Source organism: Amblyomma maculatum, chromosome 1, assembly GCF_055883805.1.
Source record: "Amblyomma maculatum isolate TAMU_Amacu chromosome 1, ASM5588380v1, whole genome shotgun sequence".
Classification (NCBI taxonomy): domain Eukaryota; kingdom Metazoa; phylum Arthropoda; class Arachnida; order Ixodida; family Ixodidae; genus Amblyomma; species Amblyomma maculatum.
Window position 1 is genome coordinate 361,438,661 of NC_139344.1, and position 24,681 is coordinate 361,463,341.

The window sequence follows — 24,681 nt, forward strand, 5'->3', positions numbered from 1 at the left end:
CCATTCATTGCTGCTCACTTTTTGCGTGTATAATTAGGTAATTAATATGGCGCTAAAGGATGCTGCACCCTTCGTCTAGCCAAAAAAGAATGTGCTTGGCCCGCGGAGGCCACACGTAACTTCGAACCACATTTTGATGGCCTGTGCACTGTCTCAAAAATTGCATTTCCACCTATCGTTTCATGCACCGAGTATAGCCGACCTAATGAAAATTTCTCTGCCTTGGAGCGATACCCGTGGTGTCAGCAACGACGTTGTCAGTGTTCCGCTTGTTCCCTCACAATGTGTTTTGACGCAGGAGGAGGCGGCATGAAGGAGAAATCCAAAAACGCGGCCCGCTCCCGGCGTGAAAAGGAAAACACCGAGTTCGGCGAGCTGGGCCAGCTGCTACCTCTGCCGGCGGCCATCACCAGCCAGCTGGACAAGGCGTCAGTCATCCGCCTCTCCACCTCCTACCTCAAGATGAGGGGACTCTTCCCCGACGGTGAGCTTCTTCCCTGCCGCTGCATGCTGAGTAGAGGCCACGGGTGGGGTATCATCATCATCATCCTCAGCCGGACTATACCCACTGCAGTGCGAAGGCCTCTCTTATGTTCCTCCAGTTAACCCGGTCCTGTGCTAGCTCCATCCACTTCACCCCTGCGAACTCGTTAACCTCATCCGCCCACCTAATAATTCTGCCGCCCCCTGCTACGCTTTCCTTCCTTGCACCTTCAGAGAACGACTTCCGCAGGCTGAACGTATTGCTGCGTTTGATTTCCGGACCGGGATGATTTTCTCTGCATCACAAAGCCCCGTGAAAACCGTATATAAATTTACTTTAAAACAGTATGGCTGCAATTACGGATACAACGTGTACTTAATTGAAATACAACGACGTTCGAGGTGAATGGGCTAAGCAAGAATTAATTTATCAATAATGATGAGTGCAGTGCATGAGTGGGATGATATCTCCAATAGAGGGGCAAACTGGCAACGATCTTTATCTTTTACGCCTACCCCCATCGAACAAGGATTCGATATGTTTTCCGCTTCCTCCTAACTAAGCCATATATCCCAGGAAGGGATACTGCGGTAGTTCTCACTTCCTTACTCTTGGTATTTTTTATGGGAAGATCTTTGCCTTTCAACAAAAATTGCAACTTTTTATTCATTCAACCGTACGTAGGCAATAAACAAGCCCGAACAGGCGCCGCTGCTGCTGGTGTCACTTTTCGTCGCGTTTGCCCAGGGGGATAAAAAAATGCGCTACATATATCTATGATTATATAATGGACGACTCCGGACTGTTCTTGTTACCGCCTAGGTGCAAATATAACCGCGATGAGAAGGAATTACAACACCGGAGTGCGTAGGCGTTATGTCTTACTGATTTTTTTTCCCCCTTTCTGGGCTGGGGTGAGCGGGGGTACACGACTGCTGGCGTCACGCGTGAGCTCGGGTGTTTGCGTTTAGGCGTGGGTGCACAGCATGGTCTTAAATTTCCTCTCACGGTCAGTGTCGTCTAACCACTACAAGAGAAATTTGAGTTTGGCATCTTCAGTGAGAATGAAAGCCACCGTGGCAGCTTATATGTGATCCATCAGCCGTTCGTTGAATACAGAGCCTTTCGTTCACTATATACAGAGGCCCATTTTTTCGACATAGGAGTCAATTAGAAGGCAGCAAGTCCCGTCGACGCCACGCGTGACCCCTGGTGCGAGGACAGCCGAGGTAAAGTTAGACAACAGGTCTCCGACTCGGCGATTTGTCGACATGGCACGCGGCGCCACGTGATCCAATGTCAACCTCACGTCTGCACGTGCGGGCAAGAGATGGTAATGATAAAAGAGCCTCGTATACCTAGTACACACAAGTCACACACGCACATTCATTGCAACTGACGGGAAAGCGTGGCGAGCTCCAAAAAGAAGACCGAAAGCAGCCAAATACACCACGAGAAGAGCAAGCCACGCGGGAAGAGCCGGCGGGTACGCCGGGTCCCCGCGGGAGCGCACCCGAGTGGAGCGCACAGCGGAGAACTGGCGCGGCTCGCCCGTGCAGGCACAGCGACGCGATGGCAATCGATGGTGGCGCGTGTCCCCAACCCCGGGCAGCCACTTGTCGCGACAAAGCAGTGCCCGGGTGCGAGAAGGCCTGGTCTCCCCTTCCGACGCGTGCGGCCCATCGACGCATCGTTAGCGGCGCCCCCGGCGAAGACCGCGCAGACGTTGCTCGCCTCCACTCTCTCTCTTTCTCCCGCTCTGTCCCCGCGCGCACGGCGGTACTTGTTCCGCAATACAGAGCCAGGAAGGTCGGTCAAAGTTGATGCGGGCGCAAGCGGATGTTCTCAGAGTTCTGCGTGTTCAATTCACCGAGTTCTCTAGGGCTGCTGGGTCAGCTGACTATGTTCGGGGCTTCGGTTCAGGGGGAGGGGGTCCCTCTTCGCCCGGTCAATGGCGACTGTATAGCGACGGTGCATGGCTCCGGGCGCCAGCTTCAACCTGGGGTCTTCAGCCTCTCGCCCTTCAAAACCGTATCTCTTTTTACCGTCAGTGTACCCGCATGCCTCTCAGGCTGCGGTGCGCTCACACGCCCCTCGAGTTCGGCTTCCCCCTCAAAGCCGCGTTGCTAATTGGGACTACAGGCACGGCTATACGCTTTCACGCAGTACGCTACTGCATTGCAGTGAAGCCCATTAATACAACCTCACGGGACGCGGTTTTCTTTGGGCGAGAGCGCGTGCACACGCTGGAAATCTATTTCTCGCTGCCTTGCTTTCTCTATTTCTCCTTTTCTGTGTCAGTGGGAGCAAGAAGAGAAGGTTTATCTCCATCACCTGCCCCGCTTCTACGTGGCTATGTCTGTTTTGTCAATGTGCCGGCCCTGATTGCTAATGGTAGATAGCAGGTCAGGTGAGTACACATTTGCGCTAGGCCGGGCCTCACATTGAAGATCCAGCAGTTTAAAAAGCCTGCGCTGATGGCTTCCTAATTTCTTTGTCAGGTTCGTGACATGTTCCAGGGGAGAGGGGACAAGAACACCGTTTGTAATGGTCGTGATTGCTCGGATGATTGGGACCAAGCGCGCTAAACGTTGCGAATGTGAACTAGCGTATGGAAACCATTGTTCACGTCGTTTTCTTTCTTTCTTTGTAGGTCATATCTTTTTTTTTTTTTATTTTTTTATTTTTTTTTTTTTTTTGTGCAGGCTTCGTGAAACACCACACTTTAAGTCAAAGCTACAAGTCAATAGCGACAGAGGGAATGGCCGTTACGAACACGGGACGCCGTTCTGAATATGACTCATTGATGGTTTATTGTTATCTGCATAGTCGCACTTTTTCATTTTTTTCACGGCTTTCATGGTGAACCCACACGCTCATGCGTCTTAAAGGAGTATAAACACAATATTGTGAGCCTTCTGTGGACCTTCTTTCATTTGTACATGCCATGATCTTCTTCTTTCATTTGTACATACCATCATCATCGTCCCGCGGCGCCGGCTCCGGCACGCGCCTGAGTTCGCGATCAGATTAAAAACGCTAGACAAGGCTTCGCTGTCCTTGCCGTCACGACCTCGCCGTCTCGACCTAGCCTTCTTTTACAAGTGGTGGAGGCGAAATTTGATCCCCTTGCTGCCTTGGGCCCTGCCTCTCGCTGGAGCTACGTTCCGGTCGCCGTTTGGCAACTGCCACCATCGCTATGTCTACCGACAGTACCCACGAACAAGCCGGACCCTCTACCTCGGCTGCACCACCCCCTCCGACTGTGCCCACACGACAGCGCGACCCGCCGCTGTTTGCTGGTCGTCGCGATGAAGACGTCGATGACTGGCTTCTACGAACGCTGCAGTGCCTACAACCGGTGGGACGATGCTCTGAAATTTCTCAACATCTCTTTCTACCTTATTGAGGTCGCCAGGACTTGGTTCATCAACCGCGAGCCCCACACAACTAACTGGACCACCTTCAAACAGCAGTTCCGACAGTACTTCGCCGACCCGGCAGTTCGGACTGAGATCGCGAAGACCAGCCTTCTTTTACAATATTCTGGTTGCATGCTTTGTTCTGTTAATGATGCGTAAGATATTAACTGTGCATGGATCACCCCGTACGCCTATAGGTCACTAAATGATTTGATTGAATAATTTTTCTAGCTTATTTCGGTTTCAGTTTCAACATCAGAGTGATGACTGAAAAGTACAACATGAATGTCGTACAACTTGATTGTAGTATACATCTTGAGCGTAGTACAATTTGGGTGACATGATGAATAAACAACGCTACAGACTAGGATGGAGGTAAGAACAAACAGGACGGGCGCTGACTAGCAACTGAAGTTTATTGAAAAAAAACACACTATAGATATCCAGGCCAAGCAGCACCAAACCACACATTAAATAAAAACCAAATCATGATGACCCCCCACACACACACACCACGTTCAAGAAACCCAACCTCATTATCTGTTAAAGCGATTGGGTTTCTTGAACGTGGTGTGTGTGTGGGGTCATCATGATTTGGTTTTTATTTAATGTGTGGTTTGGTGCTGCTTGGCTGGGATATCTATCATCATCATCATCATCAGCCTGATTATACCCACTGCAGGGCGAAGGCCTCTCCCATATTTCTCCACTTAACCCGGTTCTGTGCTAGCTGCATCCACTTGACCCCTGCGAACTTCTTAATCTCATCCGCCCACCTAACTTTCTGCCGCCCCCTGCTACGCTTTCCTTCCCTTGGAATCCAGTTTGGTACCCTCAGCGACCATCGGTTATCCTCTCTTCGCACTACATGTCCTGCCCATGTCCATTTCTTCTTCTTAATTTCCACTAGAATGTCGGTAACTTGAGTTATTTCTCTGACCCAATCTGCACGCTTCCTATCTCTTAATGTTACCCCTACCATTTTTCGTTCCATAGCCCTCTGGGTTGTCCTCAACTTAAGTAGAACTCTCTTGGTTAGCCTCCACGTTTCAGCCCCATAGGTGAGTACAGGCAAAATGCAACTGTTGTATATCTATAGTGTGTTTTTTTTTTTTTTTTTTTTTCAATAAACTTCAGTTGCGAGTCAGCGCCCGTCCTGCTTGTTCTTACTTCCATCCTAGTCTGTAGCGCTGTTTATTCATCATGTCACCGTACGAACTTGCCCAGATGTCTCTTCTATTACAATTTGGGTGTAGCACAAGTACAACTTGGGGTGGGTGTCCGGCGGTGGGTTTCGAACTAACCACCTCCCGTAGCAGGGACTATCGCTCTAACCGCTAGGCTGCGGTAAGAAAAGAAGTTCGACTATAAATTATGGAGACTACTATATAGACGTTCGATCATACCATGTCAGGTGCCTAACCAGTACCTGCACCAGGCTGCGTGCGGCGGTAGAAACCCCTAATTCGTCACAACCGATATTGTCGAATTGGTATTTACGAACACCATATCATAATTCGTTCAGTTCAGGCGTTCAGTCGCGTCCGACTCTTCGTGACCCTATGGACCATGTCACGCCACGCTTTCCGGTCTCTCACTATCTTCTTAACATCACATAGCTTCATCTGCAATGCCTCGAGAATGCCATCTAACCATCGCGTTCGCTGCCTACCCCTTCTCCGGCGACCCTCAACCTTTCCCAACATCAAATCTTTCTCCAGCGACTCCTCTCTTCTCATCAGATGACCAAAGTAGCTGAGCTTTAACTTTAGAATTTGACCCTCCAATGGGCAGTCAGGGTTTATGGTCGACAATATCGACTGATTTGATCTTCTGGCAGTCCAAGGAACTCTTAAGAGTCTTCGCCAGCACCACAATTCAAACGCGTCAATTCTTCGGCGGTCAGCCTTTTTCACAGTCCAACTCTCGCATCCATACATCACAACTGGAAAGACCATAGCACGGGTTATACGGATCTTGGTTGGCAGACTAATGTCTCTGCTCTTTACTAGGCGGTCAAGGCTAACCATTGCTCTCTTTCCCAGAAGCAGGCGTCTCCTAATTTCATGGCTGCAGTCTCCTTCCGAGGTAATCTTGGCGCCCAAGAACAGAAAATCTGTCACAGCTTCCACTTCTTGTCCATTGATGCTCCAGGACTTGATAGGGCAAGACGCCATGATCTTCGTCTTTTTAATGTTCAGTTTAAGCCCAAACTTCTCACTCTCTTCTTGTACGCGCATCAGAAGTCTCTTGAGATCCAATTCACTTTCTGCCATTAAAGTGGTATCATCCGCATATCTAAGGTTGTTGATGCGTTTTCCAGCGATCTTCACTCCAGCTGAAGACTCGTCCAGACCGGCCTTCCTCATGATGCACTCTGCATATAGGTTAAATAGGCAGGGCGACAGTATGCAGCCTTGCCTCACCCCTTTCTCAATCGGAAACCAATCAGTAAGAGCATGCCCAGTTCTGACTGTGGCCTTTTGCGCTTCATAAAGGTTCCTGAGGAGACAGATGAGGTGAATTGGAACTCCCATCTCTTGGAGAGCTTGCCACAATCTGCTGTGATCTACGCAGTCAAACGCTTTCGCATAATCAATAAAGCAGAAGTAAATGGGTTTCTGGAACTCTCTTGCTTTTTCCATGATCCAGCGAAGGTTGGCAATTTGGTCTCTAGTTCCTCTGCCCTTGCGAAACCCAGCTTGCACGTCCGGAAGCTCCCGATCCACATACTGCTGCAGCCTACCTTGCAGGATTTTTAACATCACCTTGCTAGCATGCGAAATAAGCGCGATCGTGCGGTAGTTGGAACAATCTTTGGCACTGCTTTTCTTTGGAATGGGGATGTAAACTGACCTCCTCCAATCCTGTGGCCACTGCAGGGTTGTCCAAATCTTTTGACATAATGTATGCAGTGTGTTAACAGCGTCGTGGTTGAGGTTTTGAAGCAACTCAGCTGGAATACCATCAATTCCGCTAGCTTTGTTCTTAGCAAGGCTGGCTAAGGCCCATTCAACTTCACTCTTCAGGATGCCCGGCTCGAGATCAGTAATCACAACCGTCCTATGTTGGGTTTGCACATCCGGGTCCTTCTTGTACAGTTCTTCTGTGTATTCCTGCCACCTCTTCTTTATCTCTGAGGCTTCAGTGAGGTCCTTGCCTCGTTTGTCCTTTATCACGCCCAGCTTAGCACAGAAGCTTCCTTTGATATCTTTGATTGTCTTATACAGAGCTCTTGTGTTCCTTAATTGGCTGTTGTCCTCAACTGCTTGACACTGTATGTTCAAGAAGGCATTCTTATCTCTCCTTGCTATTTTCTGAAAATCCGCATTGAGAACCTTGTATCTTTCTCTTTCCCCCATACCTTTTGCCATCCTCCTTTCCTCAGCTATTTGCAAAGCCTCTTCAGATAACCAGTTTGCTTTTTTCCATTTCTTTTGCTTTGGAACTACCTTAGTAGCAACTTCTTGTATTATATCACGAACATCAGTCCACATCTCTTCGGGCTCTTTGTCTTCTATATCTAATTCTTGAAATCGATTGCTCACTTCCACAACATATTCTAATGGAATCTGATCCAGATCATACCTGAAAGGCCTTCTAGTTTTCTGCGTTTTCCTCAATCGAAGCTTAATTTTGGCAACAAGAAGCTGATGATCGGTGCCACAATCGGCCCCAGGCCTTGTTTTTACTGCTTGTATAGCGCTTCTCCATCTCTGCCGGAAAAGAATATAATCGATCTGATTCCTGTACAGACCGTCCGGTGAAATCCATGTGTACAGGCGCCTCTTGTGCTGTTGAAAATGAGTATTCGCTATGGTCAGGTTGTTTTCTTGACAGAACTCTACTAGCCTCTGCCCAGCTTCATTTGGCTCACCAAGACCGAACTTGCCTGTAATTCCGGATATTTCTTCACTCCCGACCTTAGCATTCCAGTCTCCTATGAGAAAAACGACGTCTGATGATGGGGTGCGGTCTAAAAGGCATTGTAGGTCCGCATAAAATCTCTCAACGTCAGCTTCTTCAGCAGCAGTGGTCGGTGCATAGACTTGGATAACTGTTATGTTGAAAGGGTGACCTTGGATCCGAAGTGAAATCATTCGGTCGTTTTTGGGGTTGTACCCTAGCACTGCTTTGCCCATTCTTCTGTTTACTATGAGAGCGACCCCATTCCTTCTCTTGGATTCGTGCCCACAATAAAAGACATAATGGTCGCCGGAGTTAAATTCTCCCATTCCGGTCCACTTGAGCTCGCTGATACCCAAGATATCAATGTTCAATCTGTCCATTTCTCGCTTGGCGATATCCAGTTTACCTTGCGTCATAGATCTTACATTCCATGTTGCTATGTGATATATCTCCTTGCAACATCGGACTTTCCGGTCGCTTCCCGACACATCCACAACTGAGCGTCCTTTTGGCTTTAGCCCAGCCGCTTCATTCGTCCTGGAGCTACTAGGAATCGCCCTTTGTTCATCCCCAGTAACATGTGGGATGCCTTCCAACCTGGGGGGCTCATCTTCCGGCGCCATATCGATAATGGTATTGTGACTGGCCATAGGGTTTTCTTGGCAGGAAATACTGGAGTGGGTTGCCATTACCTTCTCCAGTGAATCACATTTTGTCAGAACTCTCTGCCGTGACCTGTCTATCTTGGGTGGCCCTACACAGCAGAGCTCACGACTTCATCGAGTTTCGCAAGCCCCTCCGCCACGACAAGGCAGTGATCCATGAAGGGGCATAATTCGTTAGTGACAGTGAATACGCGATCCTAAACCACACAGACGTGATTTACAATCTTTTCTCAAAAGTTCAGTCTCCCACGGGTTTCTCTCGAGCTGCATTCCCGGTGTTCCAAATGTTCTAAAAGTAACGTTTTTTCTGTGTGTGTTTTTTTTTCAACCATCTCCAAGGAGAACTACTTAAAATTAATTCTAAATTAGTGCCACTACACAATTTAGAAGCAGACCCCCTGAGATTTTTGCGTCTTCTCCTCTGTGACAAAAATATTTAGTCCAGTATAGTGCTCAGTCAAGTCTTGCTGTTAAAATAACAATAAACGCATGCCAACAATTGCTGCCAAATAAAGACTACCTTCGTGCAACGTCTCCGAAAACACGCTGGAATTGTCAAGCTTACACTCGGCGGCGTTGTGTCGCCGGAAAGCCCGCCCGCACAGAAGGCGTGCGTGGGCTTCCTAGCCGCAAACACCGCCACCAGCCACTGTACCTAAAGCAACACCGCCACGCATCCGGTGCTAGCCGGGGTCGCCGCCTTGGCAATCAATCACGCCACCCCGGCGTGCAATTGCCACCGCTGGCGCACGCGCAAGGACACACAACACACCTTCCGCAATCATGTGCCGGCCCTTCCCCTCGCGCGCGTATTAGCGCGAGGCTCGCCGTCCAGGAAAGAGGGTGTGTAACGCGATCGTGTGTCTCGCTCAGCCGATGCTTGCCTCCCGCTGTTATTTCCCCCCTCTTCCCGAATGCAGTGGAATACCCCGCATGCCGGAGCGAGATAGCCAGCCGGCGTGGCGCCGGCGTTCAACCGCAGAGTCAACAGGCGATCAGAACCTCGGCTGGGAGTCCCTGGATTAAGGGGAGAGTACCGCACAGCTTCGCGGCCGGCGCCATTCTTCACAGGCTTAGCGGCGACGAGACGAGCTGCGTAGCTAATCGGCTACCCTCCCCTCCCCCCGCTACTGTTTTCTTTCGCTACTTCCCGCCTGCGTCCCCCAAACACGAGCCCGCGCCCAAGACAGCGGTCAACGTCGTTGCCTTTCTGTACTCTCCGAACTGTGCGTACCCGGCCGGTGTCCTCCGCACTAGTCTGTAGCATAGTTTCTTGTACCCCCCCCCCCCCCCCCCTTTTGCCTCTGACGTCGCGTCCACGCGGGTGGCCCGCTCGAGCAACGCGGTACAGCCCTGTGACCGCAAAGCTCGGACTCGGGCTTCGCGTCGGCAGTTCTGCAGCTGCGTCCGCCGAGGATCTGTCATCTGGGCGACTCGTCTACGTCGGTACGTTGCGTCAAGCGACCGGAACCACGGTCCCACGCAATCGCGTCCCTACCGTCCACATCTTAGCTGCCACTTGCCAGACCTTTCTTGCTTTCGCAGTTAGTGTTCGATTTCGTGTGTTTGCTTTGCAAGCTCTCTGGGAGTGTCGAATCCGCGCTCTTCCGTAATCTTCCCGCCAGGAAGCCCCTAATTCGTCACGGCTCGCACCTCGGTCGGGCCTGGTGGTGGATATCCTATTCTTTAATTTTCGGAAATAGTATATACATCGACGATCTTTTGTCTTAAGCGCATGGAAGCCGTTATGAGCTCGGAAGAATAATGGCAGTACTCGAGCCAACGCATGGCAGTGGCTGACAATCTTGACCAACAGTACGCACACAGGTGCAAAGTGGGTGTGAAAAATACTATTAGCACCAGAATCGAGGAAACAACTGTGGCAGCAGAGATAGATCGTAGAAGGAGAAAAGCCACACCTTCGTGCTTCTTGTTGTAGATGACCTGTCTTCGATGAGTTTTGTTAACGATATTTTTGAGTAACGGTTCGAGATCACAGGCCAAACATACTACATACGAAAACGATCCGCTGACAACAAAGTTGCAGGATGCCGTGTTGGCGATGGGAAGCATCATTTGTCATTCGAGAATTGAGGTGCAGACGTGTAAGTTACGTGAAAGGCAAGCGCCCCTCCTGCGTCATGCACAAAGTGAAAGCCAACCAAATGCGCCTACATTCGTTAATGAACTATTTTAACGGCGACAGATGTGAAGTTTTAGCTCATACTGGGTGCTGGAGCGAACATTAAAAAAAAAAAATCCCGAAGACATACTAAAGAAAGAAAAAAATTTTTTTTCAGGAAAACATTTCCAGCCGTGGTGGGTGCAATATGTGTAAAACGTCTTTCAGTGCACATAGTCGACTTGTATTTCCGTAGTTAGCTCCATCGAAAAAATTCAAAGCCGTGGCCCAGACGAGGCCATAAGACGAAACGATGAAAAACTGATATTGTAAATCCCAGCAATCCGGGAAAATGTGGCTCTTTTTCCGCACACGACAGAAAGTGAGCGTATATTATACGGGTGGGAAGCTCGACGTTACGTAACGCCCGCTAATGATGTGTTGCCTTCACTACTGTACCAAATTCGGACTGCTTGCATGGCTGTGCCTCGTCATGCACTTAGTTCTGCCCCGCGCTTTTAAGAAATACAATAAACACACAGCTGACAATGGCTGCTCCTTTTCCTGCACCAAGCTGCGGTCGTTGCAATACGTCATAAGCGGACGTCACGTTTTCACGCAGCTGCCCGCTTGTCTCAAATAAGCGCTCAGTTCCTCGCCGAAAAGAAAAAAAAAAAAAGCACCAGATATTCTCGCGCCGCAGAGAATTAGAAATTAACATTTTCTTCGTTTGAGGAACTAATATCTGAACGTGCTGTCAACGGCTTCAAACTCCACAGTACCACTTAACGCCAAACTGTATTGTTTAAAAAAGGCTAAGTAGTTAGCTTCACTTAGCCATTTGAACCCTAGCGTCCACTTTAATGAGTCCTAGGAAAGAAATGAAGCTCTGAGGTATCCTGCAAATACAATGCATCCCCGCCTCCAATTATATGGCAGCCATATTATCAATAACCTGCTTCTAACTGCTGGCCATAACTGCGGATGCTGGAAAACCGTGGATTAATTAGATGTTTAATGAGAGGAGCTTTGGCATAAATTACGTCCGATGAGGTTGAGGGTATGTTCCAGAATTTTTTTTTTTTCGTTTCAATTTCGACCTCCCTATTTGCAGGCATTTTTGAAAGTGAAGCAACTTGTACGAACAATCATCCATACAGCCGAATAAAGACGTTAACAGCAGCCGCAGCCAGTGACCTTAAGCCAGCAGCTGTTCACATGGCTGAGTTCACAAATTTCCAATCACTTACTTTCGTGAGATGTTCTTTCTGCATGACTTTATTTGGAGTTCTTTGGTAAAGAATAACCACCTGTCCGTTCAAACAGCTGGCATCACGAAGCGATAGCTTCAAATCAACAATACAGAAATTATGAATTCTTTTTCGTATTCGCGTCATGTAAAGAACGTTTCCGAAATAAACAAATTATAAAAAAAAAAAACAGGCATTCTCACATTGAACTGCATCTCGTAAATTTGTAAGTATTGGCTCCTCTTGTAACCGGATTCGCCACAGTATACTGCTAAAGTGTTTGGACGCTGCGCCAGTTAAACAATAAACTTTACATAGAAGTTATATTGGAATGGAGTTGAAATCCAGAGCCGCAAAAGTGGCACGTTAGATACAAATGCTGGCAAACTTGCACGGCTGCGTGTATAGGATTACAAGACGAACATGATGTTGCGATAGAAAGTTATTTTAAAACACTGGCGCACCGCAATATATTTGTGATCAAACTGTTCCACATAGAAGACATCTTGGGACAGCGTTTTAAATGCGCACCTCGCTTGTCGTGTCTCGTGGGGCATGCATACCGCTCTGGCCCTAATATATAGAAGATAACACAGTCGTATACGTAAGTGCGAAATATACCCAAACCGGGAAAGAAACAGTGTGAATTGTTGCATTTTCCCAGCTCTACAGCCTGATAATATGGCCGAGGATAATCATAAAACTAGTGTTGTAGACTTTTATTGTGATTCAGCGAATATGAAGAATGAGATATCAGAGAGCTTTAGCATAGCTTACACTCGTTAACCTAAAGGTAACCGGACTACCTTATGCCTACTCCAAATGCGCCCTTGAAACATGCAGCGCAAGAGTGCGCAGATCTGTTAACTGTGGTGATAGAGTGTATACCTCTCCGCTAATAAGTATCAGCTATGCTCAAACTTTGCACAGATAATCGTATTTTAGCACTCGCGTTCACATGCATGCACTTACGGCTGTTGATCCAGGTCGTGGATTCTATCGTGGCCGCGAGTGAGGCATTTCGATACTGACCTATACACGTGTATATAAAATACAGACGAAAGAGTACCAGCTGTGCGGCGTCAGCAAACATTAAAGAGCCTCACATGGTTTAAACCATTCTAGAGCACTCGATCCGTTGAGGGGTGACGTGCTCCTTCACAATGTGTATTTTACGTACTGCATACCACACTGACCGCGCGTGTCGATAATAATGAAACGAATGAATCAATGTACCAGCGCTACACGCTTCCGAAGACTCACGTAATATATTATTATTCCTGCTTCTTTCTACTCTTTTTTTTTTTCATTTCAGTCTCAGTATTGTGCTGGTAAAACTTTTAATTCAAAGTATAGTATATTTTAATATGTGGTATTGTAATGTATTACATACAGAAGCGCAAGGTTACCTCACAGAATAACCGTTTTGCTTCAGTCGCTGTCCTGTTTTCCCACATTTTTTCCCCTCCTTAAGCCTAGTTAGGTATTAATTTTCAATTTATTTAATATCGCCTTGAAGTGCATCTACGTACACAACTCTGCTGTCTTTAAAAGAGCGATTGCTCACTGGTATCCGCCTAGGCGCAGCCATGCTGCTACAAAGGAAAACTCTGCAGCGTTCTCAGAAACTTCGCATATAAAGAATTCGTCTTATCCGGGTTCCGAATCTGGCACCGCCTTTCCGGGGCAGTCTCATTACCAACTGCTATACATATAAATCGTGTCCTAAATTGGTGATAAGACTGAACTTCGAGGGCTATATCTTTTACGTCCTCCTAGGTAGACTATTCCCGCTCCTGAGAGCAGTCGAAAATGTGGCCACTTTTTGTTCCTTTTCGAAAACACTGAGAAGAAACCTCAGCGAAGCCACCCTCAAATGCAGTTTCACTTAACAGTAAAGCCCGACTTGTACGCACATTCTTGCAGACCTCTCCCCTTTTACAGTAGTTGTAGCTATGACCATAAACTAGTACTTTACTTCCCAGCCCACGGAACCAGGCAGCGAACGCTTTTTAACTGTTTTTGCAGCTTCGAAGGGAATCCGTGCAGGACGCGGCTAGCTTGATGAGTGCTCAATGTTCTCAGTATCCAATCCGAGCGAAACCTACTCCAGGGACTCCGTTGGGAAGCACGGTAGCGGAAACGTATCTACACGTGACCTGAAGTTGGCTTTGCGAAGCAAGGTGCGGTAGTCTGGTGAGAGGAGGAGGACATAAAGGGAAGCCTAGCAACAACGGCAGCAGTCGCCACAGGAACACCTCGCCGCGGGTGGCGCTTTCAATGAGGCCCGTTCAATTCATAAGCACCGTGTTCTGTCTGAGCAGAACCGGCGGTAGGGGGCGCAGCGGCATGCGGTGTAGTTTGCGCCCGTCAGACGCGACGTAGGCCGCAGGAAGCCACGTGGGATCTGAACTGCGGCACGCGCCTGCAGCGCCCCCATGGCGGGAGGCACCACGCCTTAGACATCCCCCACTCACGCAGCGGGGCGCCTCTCCACTCTACCTGCTTTCTTTTCACGTTTCCCGCTCCGATGCTGCCGGTGGTCCAAACGAGGATGCCGCTTTTGGGGTCGTAGTTGTGTGCAGCATGTTGCTTGTGTTATGTGGCCACAATTACTTCTCTATTACAGCTGAGGGTATAAGCCTCAATCGCTGCCGTCAAGTATATACAGCATTGAGTCGGCAGTGGTTCGAATTTAATCTTACTTCCAGGCTACCTGTTTTGTAAGGCATCCTAAAAGCATGCGAAGTAGGGGCTGGCGGTACAAGCCTGCCGACTGCGAAGCCGCTTACCTTGGCCCATATTTGCGACGTGTCAACAGCTCTAGCTCAGAAATGGCCTCAAATGACCTTTGGCACACAGGTAGCGCGCCCAGAATATGACAATAGGAGGCGTATGGTTTACACGGCGGCATAAATGCCAGGGTTAGTGCTGTTTCTCAACGACAAAAAGAATAATGCTCATAGGCTTTTCGCCCGCTCTCATAATACAGAAATGAACCGCACACTCAGCAATTTCTCCGCGTCGCAATAGCAGCCTCTATTCGAACGAGATGGCTCCCCGTTTTCCACCCGAAGAAGTCCCGTGTAAGCTTTGGCAGTTCGCTGCACACAACTTTGCTGCCAGTGAACGTGAGCTAGGCCAATAACGGGAGGTTTCGGAAGCACAAATACAAACGTTTTTTTTTCTAACAGTACTAGAGCGTACGTCACATGCGAATCAAGTGCTGATGTATTGAAAGTGCTTGCATATGCCATAAGTGGAGTCTGATTTGGGAATTTCATTGCTGTGCGTGCGGGCAATGTGGACTTGTGTGTGCGTCACTTTGACTTGCAGATGCCACGCTGTGCGTGCATTGTGTAGAGTAGAAGGGCATCCGCGCGTCATGGGAAAGCTTCTGGTTCGGGACTTCCATGGCTTTTGACTTCAGCACTCAGCAAATGTCGGGATTATGTGCTTTGAATATTATACATACCAGTCATTATGAATATATCGGTGGAGAAAAAGCCTAGGAATTGGCATGTCTCGTATTTTTGTCTTTGCTATAGGCTCCATTTTTTTCGCAGTCAACTGGCAATTATCATACGGGATGGAAGCATGGAGAAGGAAGGAGAATGTTTAGCGGGTTATGTGAAGGAGTGAGAAGGGGAGATTTAGCCGGAACCGTGAAGATGAACGCCTCGTGCTAAGGTTGTATTTTTTTTTTTTTTTGTGCTGCTGAAGAGTAAACAAATGTCATGAGTGACCCCACCTCCTTTTGGTATCTTGGTAAGCTTTTGTCAGTCTTATCATTTTAATATTGATGAAGATAGCTTAGACTGATCATATGTATACATTGCTAATTTAAACCGCGAGAACAAGAAGACACAGGACAAGATAAAAGGAAGCCACAGTACAAGCGCTGACTCACAACTCAGCCTAAGCCTTCACTCCAAGGCCCAGATAAAAACAAATATGATAACAATGAAACAATCACTTGAAACCACCCCTGGGTTCACCTGCTGCACAAAAAGTCACTCAAAAAAGACATCTCATTGCTTGAAAGAGCAAGAGAAGTCTTGCTGACACACTTATTGTCTGTTGAAATAAAATATGATTCAACTATCTCTCTCGTCATCTTTTCTTTGTGGCGGTACAAAATCCTCACCTGGTAAAACATAGGAGTACTCTTCTTCTTCTCCTTCTTCATTGTTTCACAGGAATGGCAATGTGAGGCCAGAAATGTTTTGTCCTTGTCACTTTCCAAGTTCTTCCGGTGTTCCAGTAGTCTCTTGTTAATACAGCGTCCTGTTTATCCTATAACAGGCTCCACAAGAGAGTGGAAGCCTGTACACAACACCAGTCTTTCATCTAACAAATGGGATCTCTATGTTTCACCCCAAATTCTTGCTTCTTCGATTCTCTTTCCCTTTGAATAGCCGGACAAATCCTCTTCATCTTGAGCGGGGCGGTCAATGCGACATCAACACCATACCTTTTGCCTACATTTTTGAGGTCATGTGAAAATCTGTGCACATGCGGTATCACCGCAACCTTCCTCTTCTCACCCATGCTGGGCAGGGATTTCTGTCTGAGCGTTCTTTTAAGGCTCTTCAGTAACCGGCAACTGGCCTCATTATTACTCGACTTCTGATAACCGGCCTTTGCAATTCTTGTCAATTGTCTTTCAAAACTGTTGCCCATGCCAAGGTGGCAAGATTTCCTCAACGCATTTAATAAGCATGTGTTGATCATCCGATTCTTCACTAGTTTGGAGTGCGCTGAATTGTAACTTAGCAAGGGCTTCACCGATCTCTGGTTGTATTCCCAACAAACATGATCCTCACCGAACTGAATCAATAAATCTAAAAACTGCAACCGATCATCAACTGGTTCTTCCAACAGTAAATTCGAGCCCAGATCCACACACAGCAAAAACTTCAATAATGTCCCTCATTCGTTGATTGAATCCTTCGCGGTCTGTGAATAATAAAAAGTCGTCGACATACCTCAAGATGGAATGATGTAGGCCCCTCAAGTTATCCTTCGGGTGTCTGTCCACGTACATTAAGATGTCACTCGGTGCAACACTCTACCCAATGCATACTCCAGCTTTCTGCTGTATACAAGCGATGTAGGCCCCTGTATACAGCAGAAGGCCGGAATATGCATTGGGTAGAGTGTTGCACCGGTCTTGAGTGACATCTCCTTAATGTACGTGAACAGAGACCTGAAGGATAACTTGAGGGGCCTACATCATTACACCTTCAGGTATGTCGACGACTTTTTATTATTCATAGACCGTGAAGGATTCAATCAACGAATGAGGGACATTATTGAGGTTTTTACTGAGTGTGAATCTGGGCTGGAATTTACTGTTGAAGAACCAGTTGACGATTGGTTACAGTTTTTAGATTTATTGATTCAGTTCGGTGAGGAGCATAATTGTTGGGAACACAACCCGAGATCGGTGAAGCCCTTGCTAAGTTCCGATTTGGGGCACTATAAATTAGTGAAGAATGGGATGATCAACACATGCTTATTAAATGCGTTGAGGAAATCTTGCCACCTTGGCATGGGGCAACAGTTTTGAAAGACAATTGACAAGAATTGCAAAGGTCGGTTATCGGGAGTCGGTTATTAATGAGGCCAGTTGCCGGTTACTGAAGAGCCTTAAAAGAACGCTCAGACAGAAATCCCTGCCCAGCATGGGTGAGAAGAGGAAGGTTGCAGTGGTACCGTATGTGCACAGAATTTCACATGGCCTCAAAAATAGTATGGTGTTGATGTCGCGTTGACCGCCCCGCTCAAAATGAAAAGGATTTTTTCCTCGACTATTCAAAGGGAAAGAGAATCGAAGAAGCAAGAATTTGGGGTGAAACATAGACACCCATCTGTTAGATGCAAGACTGGTGTTGTGTACAAGCTTCCATTCTCTTTTGGAGCCTGTTATAGGACAAACAGGACGCTGTATTAACAAGAGACTACTGGAACACCGGAAGAACTTGGAAAGTGACAAGGACAAAACATTTCTCGTCTCACATTGCCATTCCTCTGAAACAATGAAGAAGGAGAAAAAGAACTGTACTCCCATGTTTCACCAGGTTAGGATTTTGTATCGCTACAAAGAAAAAATGACGAGAGAGATAGTTGAATCATATTTTATTTCAATGAACAAAAAGTGTGTCAGCAAGACTTCTCTTGCTCTTTCAAGCAAGGAGGTGTCTCTTTTTAGTGACTTTTTGCGCAGTAGATGAACCCAGAAGTTGTTTCACGTGATTGTTTCGTTTTCGTCATATTTGTTTTTATCTGGGCCCTGGAGTAAAGGCTTAGGCTGAGTTGTGTGTCAGTGCTTGTACTGTGGCTTCCTTTTATCTTGTCCTGTGTCTTCTTGTTCGCGCTGTTTAAATTAGCAAAGGATGTTTACCAACTAGCTCAACAATCTTGGTAAACTGATCATATGAGCTAGCACTTTTTTCAAACTGTTACATAAAATAAAATAAACGTAAGAGCCAAGAATTTTCGCTTTTACAGTTGTGCTGCGATTCTTCCAGCACTTTGCACCTTTCTAACTGCAAACATTAAGCTGCACTTTTCCTCCAGAAGTTTGCATATTTGTTTTCCACCAAACTTACTCGAAAACCAGAAATTGTCCACAAACCGAGTAAAACAAAAAAGCCATCAATATTTCTTCCTCCTATAGGAGGTAGAGACACCCCCCCCCCCTCCCCCTTTTCAGAAGCTCTTGCTTTTAACAGGCGCCGTGGACGTGCGCAAGTGCGGACAGGTGTAAACAGCGCGATCTACACACTGCAGATAAGCAGGTTGAGCCTCCATCAGAAGGTTATACAGCCAACGGTTTCCTTTCAAGCTACATGTAATGGGCGTTTTTAGTTTCTCTTGAAGTCGTGCAAGTATAACAGGTGTTATGCAATAGTTCCCCTCGCCTTCAAGAGATTTGGATAGCTGGGCCACAACATAAACACCCACTGGGTTCTTTATTTTTGATAAAAGAATGCATATTGTCCTGACTGCTTTCACAGTGACCGACGAAGACATCGCGCCTTCACGACCGAGCGTATTTGCCCTACCTTACCCTTACTCAGGTCAACGCTTGCTTTGATCTCGAGCGATCATACCTAATCCGCTTCTCCCGCACCTGTTCACCCACTGTCATAAATTTATGTTGCGTCCATATCGTGAATAAATTTCACATATTTGCATCCAGGCCAATACTGCCAGCTATCTAAAGAACAATGCAGTCGCACGTTCACAATTAGGTCGCATATACCTATTCTTGTCTGAGATACAGCTAGAAGTGTGACAAATGATGGCGATAAGGCGTTTGCCGTTGTTGCGTTCCATAAACTTTTGGCCTCGTGTGTGCATACTGCGAAATGCACTACGGAAGGGACTGTCCAGATGTCCATGATAGCGGACTGTAAACCTACGCCCTCCATAACGCGCGGTCGGCGCGCCCGGGTCGAAACCATGCCCTCCGCAACCGGACACCACGAGGAGGCGCCACCTGGCATGCCGCCCCGCGAACGATCTGCCACCTTTCGGCCTTTAGGGACAGAGAAAAAAGCCAAACCAGACTGCAAAAGCCCCGAGCTACAAGCACAACGGGGCAGACCAGGCAGGGAAGGAACGCATGCATATCCATGAAGCACAGGCGGAGGGTGCCGCGGCAAGAACGGAATGTATGCTCGTTTGCACAGCGTTCCAGGCAGGCGCGTCGATCATTCGCTGCCTCGCACGACAGCGGCCTCTGCCGACGGACTCTTCCACTACAGCCGCGTTTTCCCCGTCGCTAGCGGCGTCCGCTGAGCCGGCTGTTTTCACGGCAAATTTGACGCCGACCCCCAACTCGTGACTTATGAGGCTTCCAGAAGGTACGGTCTCCGCTCCTTCTCGTGGCCACACTTCGTTCCTGGATCAGTTTTAGTTGCCTTATACACAAGCATACGAGTCGCGTCCACCAGTAAAAAGAGACCGAGTCGAGCGAGCAAGATAAAGTTTTTTTTTTTTTTTTTTTTACTGTTGAATAGTGTGTACGAATGCCTCCCCCCCCCCTTCCCCCCGCTTTTTCTCCTTGTATTCCAAATGTGTGCGAAGTATGCCTGCCGCCGCGTAATTCCGAAGCGATGAGAAGTGCAGGCTTTAATTGCATTCTTCTTCGTGTTGAGAATATTTCTGGCATCTGTCGCCAGGTGACGCTTCTCAGAGAACCCTACCGTTGAGCAAACGAAATCACGCAAGCCTGCCCCACCAATATTATCAGTTTTAGTTTTTTTCTAGTTTAACGACTGCTTTGCATTTCACAGTCGATAACCATAAGCTAACTCTTCAAATGCTCACCGAAGAAAGCCTATTAACTCGTAGCCTACCCTAGACAAACGCTCAATCTCACAGATTATGCTTATATCTAAGATCGGATTTTCGGAGAGCTTAACGCAGTAGTAGTGAAAATGTGGTTGTGCCTCAATCACAGGAGTTAGCAATTAGCCTCTTGAGTTATACCAGCTTACCGTAACGTTAGGTGAGATTCAAGGTTAGACTGGATGTGCTAAGAATCAGCTGATAACAATTAAGTAATCGCGGTGTGAGTTCATGACATTTTACTCGGCGCGTTCTTCTCATAAGTTGAAAATTCTTTCAAATCATGTTTAGGGCTAGGTTTCAGTAGAGACGCTAAACCTTAAACTCTTATAAGACACTGCTAGGCTTCAACGAGGGCAGCTCTTGGGCGATGAGGTAAAGAAAGAGTATAGCATCACTTGCAAGTTACCGCTCGTCCTATCCCCTTCCTGTCCTTAGTCCGGTCTGAAGTCGCTGTTATTATTTTCCATAACACTGTCGTACCAACCGAATCAAAACTTGTCCTTATTAAAGAAAGAAAGCGTTGAGTGTTTCCTCGGGGCAATTCGAAATCGCTGACCTCTCGCCATGTGGACATCATTTCGTGCGGCATTCCAGTTTCACGGGCCTTCATTGCTTACAGTTGTGACAAAACCGATGACTTTTTTAATTAAAGACACTGACATATCCCCTCCCCTCCTTATTTTTTATGCGCGGACTACAATTTGACTGCGCTTCTGAACACTCTGTACAAAAAGCTGCCGAAGCGTCTCGATATCCATTGGAATTAAGCATCATGAAATATAATTATGAAACCCAGATGTGTAGACTGAATTTGTATCACAACGTCGGCGACGTCGACTTTGTGCAGAACAGGAAGGCTTCAATGCTACATCGTTAAAACTTGACTGAGTCCGAGAATATTCAACAGCGCCGCATATCAACGTACGCTATATAGCATGTGCCACATAACCAAGGCGAACGCGTCCCAATCGAGTGTCCATTGCAACTTCCACAAAGAAGCAGACTCACACTTTCATCGCGTTCATATATACCGCATTTATGCGAGTACCCCTTGAAAGACAGAGCCGCTCAAGAGTTGAGATACATCTAATTCAGTTATTTGTCAAGTAGCGATGGTGCAGGTCTCAGTCTCGTTAAATGCACCCATCAAACCCTACAGCTATCCTTCAACTCGAGTTGGAACCTTTGCATTGCAACATTCTCACTATGCCCTTCTAAATAACAAATGTAGATTGTTTGACACCGCCAGCCAACCTAGTATCTTGAAAAAGCGTCAAAACCTCGACTTTGAGTCCACATGTAATTACTTTTCGCCCCGATTTTGTAGGTTGGCCACCCGAAATTTGTGGGTGCATGAGCAAAGTTTATTAGTCGAATCTTCTCTCACCTTAAAAACGCATTAAAAGAGTATTGCGATAGTGGTGTGGTTTGATGCAATTCGCACAGACGAAATTTGATCAAACCGTCAACATGTACAGCGCGAAAGTGCAGTATATGACATCCCAGGTGATCGGCTGCGGTGACGGCTGCGAGGTCGAACCTGGGCCGGCTTGCACGATAAAGTCCGAGCTAAGTCCAGACTTAAATGGTGTCTTTAGAAAGACCAAGCTTATTTAAGACGGCTCATGTTCCGAACGTCGAACGCTTCGGGTTCATGTTCACCAGAGTGGCTTCTCAGAACGGCCTCGCAACCACTTGGGGCATTTTTCCTCGTAACACAATCTTAAGCCGCAAAAAGTAATGGCACGGATTTTACACAACGCAAAATTGACGGAATGTGTACATCTTACAGCAGGGACAGTGCCAGCGCATCCCTGTATTTCCCTAATTTCTCTACTTAGACACCTGGCGTCCTTGTGTCTTAACCAAGACAGCACTAGAGTCGTAATCATACAAGCGACTTATTCAAGTCAGGACTGAAGCCCAGTCTTGACTCCAGTCTTAAGCGGCCATGCTAGTGGCCTATTCTTAAGACTCCAGTTAAGTCTGGACTTAGCTAAGACAGTCTTAAGATTGTTTTGTACAAGCGGGCCCTGCTTTCCGCATCGACTACCTCCATTTTCGCTCGAATTTTTGAAACGGACCTTAGTTGAACTTAACCATGTACTGCCCACTGCAATGCTTCTGGCCACGAGCGTAACCACAAGTGAAGAATGAAATGTATATGAGAATTTATTGAGAGAAACCAAACAAGGCAGTCCAAGCCATGCAGCTAGACAATCGCCAATCGTTTTCTAAGAAAATAATAATAAAATATATGTTATCGCCGCCGGAACACGTACACACTGCGGACTCGCTCGAGCATATTACACACATCTACTTCAGGCATCTAAAACCAAAAAGAAATCCAGAATTACGAAGTGCGTGAGATGACGCGCTTGATCTGTTGTGCAAGAAGCCACACGGTCCTAGTGACCCGTGGTCGGCCCATCGGCATGCGAGCACATCCGGCGTTCACGTTGCCACAACTACCAGGGGCATTCGTGGGCGGCGCCAATCGATCTCTTTGCTGCGAGACCACGCCCACGCAAGCACTCAGAATTCCGCCACTCAGTCCTTCCAAATGGCGCTCCGGTCGACAAAACTTGTTCACAGTGGATGCGCAAAGCAGGAGAGTATATACGTCTCGGATCCGTTCGTATATTAATCTTTGATCTGCTGAGTATATAATAACGACGCCCCGCCCGTCATCATGCGCTTTCCATGTTCCAGCGCGAGGACTTGCGGCACTCAAAAGCTGTCCACGAGTGTTCAGAAGGTTTATGCATACGGACCTGATTAGGCGGATTAAAAGGAAACGAATTCGAAGTGTTTCTCTTGCACGTCTGCCAGATTAACTTGCAGGCGTGTGTTTGCTACAGTTCAGTGCGTTTCTTGCTTCAGGCATGTATACGGCCACGGCGTAGAACCAGTGTCTTTAAATTGGGATAACGCTTCATTACTCTCGTAATTGAGCTAAATTACTTTATTTAGCATTTTGACGCCATTTAGTCTTCTTCGGTTTGGCTCTTGGGTTTGAACGTCCAAGGCGACCCAGGCTATGAGAGACGCTCTTCTTCTTCTTCTTCAATCACCATCTTCTTCTCCTTCTTCTTCTTCTTCTTCACCATCATCTTCTTCTTCACTTCTTCTTCTACTACTTTGTATTTTGACACAATTCCATACGTATTAATTCTGGCGGATATCGCAAAAGACTTGGCAAGAGTCTGACTAAAGGTGAGAAAATTAGTTTAAAAATTCGAAAAGTTCCAGCTCTTGAAATGCCGCTTACTCAATAGACAATTTCGCTATCTAGATCCGGTTAATGCAGAGTCGGCGTCCAAACAGCAGCTGGAAAGACAGGCGCATAAATGGCCGCATCAGGTTTTTGTGATTGCTGTCGGCATTGGCTTTTGTGAGCGAGAAATTACGAGCACTGCTGGCAGGTGGTAGTTGGCAGGTGACATACAACTGCGCACTGATTGCTCTGTGGGCTGTATGACGTCACGTGATCACATAACAAGGCAGGAGCTGCCAACTCTGATAACACTTTGAGATGGGAGTCAAACCTATACACTCTAAACAAGAATAAACCTACAAAGGAATGAAAATGGAGTAACATGTAACTAACTTGGTAGCTTACGACTGTATGTTAATCAATACGTGTGAGACAATAGATGCAAAAAATTCAGATAGTGATTGAGAGAGTAGCAAAAGTACATGTACGCCAGCGAGGATTTGGCCACCATTAAAGGGGGAGCTTAAGTGTTCGACCGCATTTCTGTTGAAGCCACTTGATTTTAGCACCGAGTCCACCCTCGTAAATTAAGCCACCTTTGCTTGCATCCGCTGCATTCCAAATTTCTATAGCATTAAAGCTTTTAAAAGCTAAGCTTTGTAGGGACCCGCAATGTCACAAATTCACAATTAATGAGCAGATGAGTTGAAGTGACCTTGTTTATAACAGTCTTACCGGCATCGCCTCGAGGTTGACCGTTGCCATTCGCTCCGAATACAGGCGTCTGGATAGGTGGAATCAACTTGATTACATATCTGAATTCTGCATGAAAAACAGCCCGCAGCTTGCTGGAACAGTGATAGCAGCAGGCCACACGCTGTCGTAGTCTGGCAGTCCCGTGGGGAGCGTATACCCTGCAAGGATAAGTATTTACGTGTTAAATACAGGTACTATTTGCTTTTGTTTTTTAGTTAGCGGCTCCTAAGCTTTTTGGGGAGTGGTACAGGCGTGGCCTTTTCTGAAGTTTATACGGCATTAAAACATATTGGGCCTTCCGTGGCAAGGCGAGCAGGAATATGCTTGCGAGTTACGGAGGTTGCGCAAGCAGTGAGGTGGCTTATTTCTAATAGCAATGTAAATTTCGAAAACTAAAGAAACAATTTTAACTGAACTTGCAGGTATGCCTGCAGCGGCGAGGTATCGCAAGTGGAAGAGATAATTTACAATGCAAATGACCGTATTATATAT

At 47.1% G+C, this 24,681-nt stretch overlaps 1 protein-coding gene across 2 annotated transcripts in view; it reads left to right on the forward strand.

Annotated features, from left to right (window-relative positions):
* Window positions 1–309: 309 nt before the first annotated feature.
* Window positions 310–24,681, forward strand: part of sim (bHLH transcription factor single-minded) — a 52,540-nt gene continuing 28,168 nt past the window's right edge. For both annotated transcript variants that reach the window (XM_084587188.1, XM_084587189.1), the window contains exon 1: window positions 310–484. In XM_084587188.1, coding sequence (XP_084443314.1) covers window positions 310–484 — 175 coding nt within the window. The remainder of the gene's footprint in view (window positions 485–24,681) is intronic.